Raw genomic sequence first — 4,082 nt, forward strand, 5'->3', positions numbered from 1 at the left:
CTGGGTGACCGTCACACTCAGACTCGGACAGGTCATTCCCCTGACTGACGCTGGGTGACCAGTCACACTCAGACTCTGACAGGTCATTCCCCTGACTGACGCTGGGTGACCAGTTACACTCAGACTAGGACCGGTCATTCCCCTGACTGACTCTGGGTGACCGTCACACTCAGACTAGGACCGGTCATTCCCCTGACTGACTCTGGGTGACCGTCACACTCAGACTCTGACAGGTCATTCTCCTGACTGACTCTGGGTGACCGTCACACTCAGACTATGGCCGGTCATTCCCCTGACTCTTAGTCCACCAAAGCCCAGGTCACAGTGAAACCAGTCCTGGAGACAGAGGGCCTGTGACCCTGTGATGGTTGGCCGCTAGGGCCCCTAAGGGCTGGCTCCCGATCTGAAGCCATTCTCCCTGGTCTTCCTCGCAGCGCACTTCCTCTCGAACGGAGACATCAAGGTGGACATCTCCCTGACCAGATCACCTGTCATCAAATCCACCTACCTGGAGTCTCACCATAAGGTGGGGGTTGGGGAGCAGGGGCTCAGCCTGGCTGCTCCTCAGCCTCAGTCCTTGACTGTACACTGATGGTCAGGGTCACTGCCAAGGACCCTTGAAGTGCCCTTCCTGCTCCCTCTGTGAAGGCAGGTCATTTCCTTGCTCTGAGCACTCCCGGTAGCCCCAGGAGCCCAGCAGAACTCCAGCCCTTGCGTGGGGGCCTCAGTGGCTTCGTCAGCCTTTGTAGCAGGTTCATTTGGAAGGTGGCACCTCACCGGAGGGGCTGACAAAGCTCTGGGTCTTCTTTGGGTGGTTACAGAGGTTCTGTGGCTGGAGCAGAGGGACCACAAACAATAACAAGATAGATGTTTCTTTCCCTGTCTAACATGACGGACCTAGTGCCCACGGTCCAGAGTGGACCTGGTGGCTCCATGGCCTCCAGTCTCGGGCATGATACTGCGCCGCCCCTTCCCGGGCTGTCATTCTGCTCCCATGCCAAGATGGATCACTGGGCCACCAACATATCCACTTCTGGTCCGAGGAGATGGAGAGGCAGGGCTGGGGGCCCTCCGCTTAAGGGCATGACCCCGCAGCAGGTCCCAGCCCTTCTGCTCACTCCCATTGGGCAGAACCTGGTCACACGGTCCCCGCCTGCTGTAAGGGTGGCTGAGAACTTTATTCCGGAGAGCCAGCAGGCGAGCTACCTACCGAGTGGATATGACAGAACTCTGAGAGAGACAGGAGAATGGGCTTTGGGGGACACCTGTTCATCTCTGTGGGGGGAAAGTGCACTTGGTTTGTAGACACTTGGGAAGCCCATTCATGGACTACTGGGCTACATGATGGTATTAGAGGGACCAGAGAGTGGGCAATGGCATCCCTAATTTAAGCTGCTAGGGACTGGTGGTCGGTTGGCTGACTACCTGCTCCCTGAAGGCACAGGGGGGAGTGGTCAACGAGGGAGGAAGGAGTGGAAAGCCATGGTCCCCAGACTCCTGGCTGGACATCTGCGAGGGTGGGGCCCTGCTCTGTCTGGATCATCGGCAGTGTTGGGCATAACAGGCACTCAGTAATATTTGTGAAAGAGACAAAGGCCAGGTGGTACAGTACAGCTCCGCCTCCGCCTCCCCACCGGCACCCTGGGCTGAATGCGTCCCAGGGCTTCTCTTGGTCTCACCAGAGCTGACCATGAAGGGGAGAGGAGGGTCCAGCCAGCACCCTGTCTTTCTCCAGGGCTATGTCATCTACAGGAATGTCTCCCAGGTCCTCCCCCTCCCCACCTTCGCGCCCAGCCTTCTGGGGGACTCCCGCATGCTGTACTTCTGGTTCTCTGACCAAGTCCTTGACTCGCTGGCCCAGGCTGCCTTCCTGGACGGCCGCTTCACACTCAGCCTGACCGGGGACGAGTTCAAGGTGAGTGGGGCGGGCCAGGCGGATGGGCAGAGGCATGCATGCGGACAGCAGGTATGCCTGCATGCATGTGTGTGGGTGGAGGGGGAGAAACCTCTAGAAAGGGGGCAAAACCATTGAGGCCCAGTATGGACTATGGCCTGCTATGTGCACGCGGATGAGACCCTGGGGCCACAGGCTGGGTGCTCTTCGCTACTCGCTGAAGCAGCTTGAATGAAAACGCAGCAACTGAAAGCGATGGGCTCCACAGCTGGGGTGGCCGTTACTCAGAGCCGGCCCGGCTATAATATGTGCATGGAGCTCGGTGCGTGCGTGCGTGGTCAGCGTGCAGTCAGCGGGAGGTAGTGGAGTCCTGCCTTTGCCCCCTGACCTGTGCTGGCCCCACTCTGGGGAGTCAGTGGTGCTGCGACCCCATTGCATACAGAGAATACAGTGACATCGGTGGGGAGAGAGAGGAGGCTTGCTCAGGGTCATCCAGCTTGTAAGAAGTGGCTGTGGAGTCTATGCGCTTACCTTCTGCGAGGACACTTGGGTGGGCTTCAGTGGATGCCTGTCCTTGAACCAGTGGGGGAAACGGGGTCCTCGAGGGGAAGAGACTTGCCCAAGGGCACTCAGACTGAGTGGCAGAGGGGACCAGACGCCATGCCTTCTGATGCTGGTCGAGGGACTCCCTCTGAGAGCTTGTCTGGTCTGGGTGGGGGGAGGTGGGTGTTTCGCTTGGTGAGGGGTCCGGCCGCTGACCCACCCCCCTCGGTGTCTTCCTCATGTGATGAGCTTTCTTCTGAGAACTGATCCTGAGGCCAACCCTCACCCCTCTCCGTCTCCTTTTCAGGCCATGCTGGAGACCCAGGATTTCAACACCAACCGGGACATCTTTCAAGAGGTAGGTTTGACCTCAGGCATACCCTATTCCTGCTCCTGCCTCAGAAGCCCCCCCACCCCACCCCAAGGCCATAACGGTGAGCGCCAGGCTCCTTCAGGCATGGGCACTGAGTGCAACCTCCCTTACATCATTTCCTCGAGGACTCTCAGCGGCCCTGGCAGGGAGGACATGGTCTTGGTTTGTCTCCCAGGGAAACAGAGCTGCAGAATAGCTCATAGAGCAAGCGACAGCACCTTCCAGTTAGCTAAGGGCAGAGCTGAGGATGAACCCAGCTGGGTGGCCCCCACAGACACTTGGTGGGCATTAGCTATGCCGCCGGTAGGACCCTGGCAGGCAGCTCCAGACACAGAGGAAGCCAGCAAGAAGATGCTACGGCACTGGCTACCAATTCCAAACCTTGGAAAGCCCCTGGGTTTGCCACTGCCTGCGCTGTCCCATGAAGGGTGTCCAGAAACTTGCTCCCTTAAGGAAAGGTTCCACTTGGAACCCACGATCCTGACTTCACAGGAGTCCTTGTCTTTTCGGGGTAACCTTTCTCTGAGTTCTGCTCCCCCATCAGCAGCGACTCCTCCAGCCCTTTCCCAGGACCTCAAACCCCCAGCTGTCCCTGTCTACCCCCACATTCCACTCTGCCAACAGCCTTGCCTCTACTTCCCAGGCCATCAACAGAACTTCGCCCTTAGCTTCCTGCCGCTCCCCATCCTAGGACTCACCTGCCCCTCGGCTCCTCCTACCACCTTCCTCCAGTTCTGTAGACGGGGTCCTCTGCCCTGGAAACCTCAGACCTGCCTTTCCTGCCCCTCCCCAGCCCTGTGAATCCTCTCTCTCTCTCTCTTTCGCCTTCCAGGTCTGCCACTCAGGCATGTCCTAGGCCCCTTCTCTCCCCCTTCCACCCAACACAGTCCTGTCTACTTTGTTCCTATATTTCGACCGTCCACCCACTCCTCTACCGCTTCTCTCCCTGAGACCAAGCTATCACGATCTCTTTGCGGGGGTTGGGTGGTGGCGACAGGCACCTAGTAGGTCTCCCTCCAGCCTGATGCTCCAGCAGTCTGTGCCCCAAACAGCAAAGCTGATCTCTCGCCCACCTGCTCAGAGCTCATCCTTTAGGGAGGAGACTCTTTGCTGAAGGCAGCGTCCTCTGGCGTGGCCTCTGGCCTCTGGCATTTTCTAGCCCCTTCTCCTCCCCGGCCCTCTCAGACGGGCAGAGACGGCCTCCAGAGGGCTCTTAAATCTGATGTGTCTTTCCCTCAAACCCTCACACCTGTCCGAGCATACGCTTCCTGG

At 58.6% G+C, this 4,082-nt stretch overlaps 1 protein-coding gene across 1 annotated transcript in view; it reads left to right on the top strand.

The window, feature by feature from the left end:
- The window catches only part of LOC101658571 (cholesteryl ester transfer protein), a 25,902-nt gene that overhangs the window by 11,925 nt on the left and 9,895 nt on the right, over window positions 1-4,082 (top strand). The window contains exons 8-10 of the mRNA XM_045293894.1: window positions 435-526; window positions 1,736-1,915; window positions 2,745-2,795. Coding sequence (XP_045149829.1) covers window positions 435-526; window positions 1,736-1,915; window positions 2,745-2,795 — 323 coding nt within the window. The remainder of the gene's footprint in view (window positions 1-434; window positions 527-1,735; window positions 1,916-2,744; window positions 2,796-4,082) is intronic.

The sequence above is a fragment of the Echinops telfairi genome, unplaced genomic scaffold (genome assembly GCF_000313985.2).
Source record: "Echinops telfairi isolate 266 unplaced genomic scaffold, ASM31398v2 ScPeMD7_2291;HRSCAF=2852, whole genome shotgun sequence".
Taxonomy (NCBI): domain Eukaryota; kingdom Metazoa; phylum Chordata; class Mammalia; order Afrosoricida; family Tenrecidae; genus Echinops; species Echinops telfairi.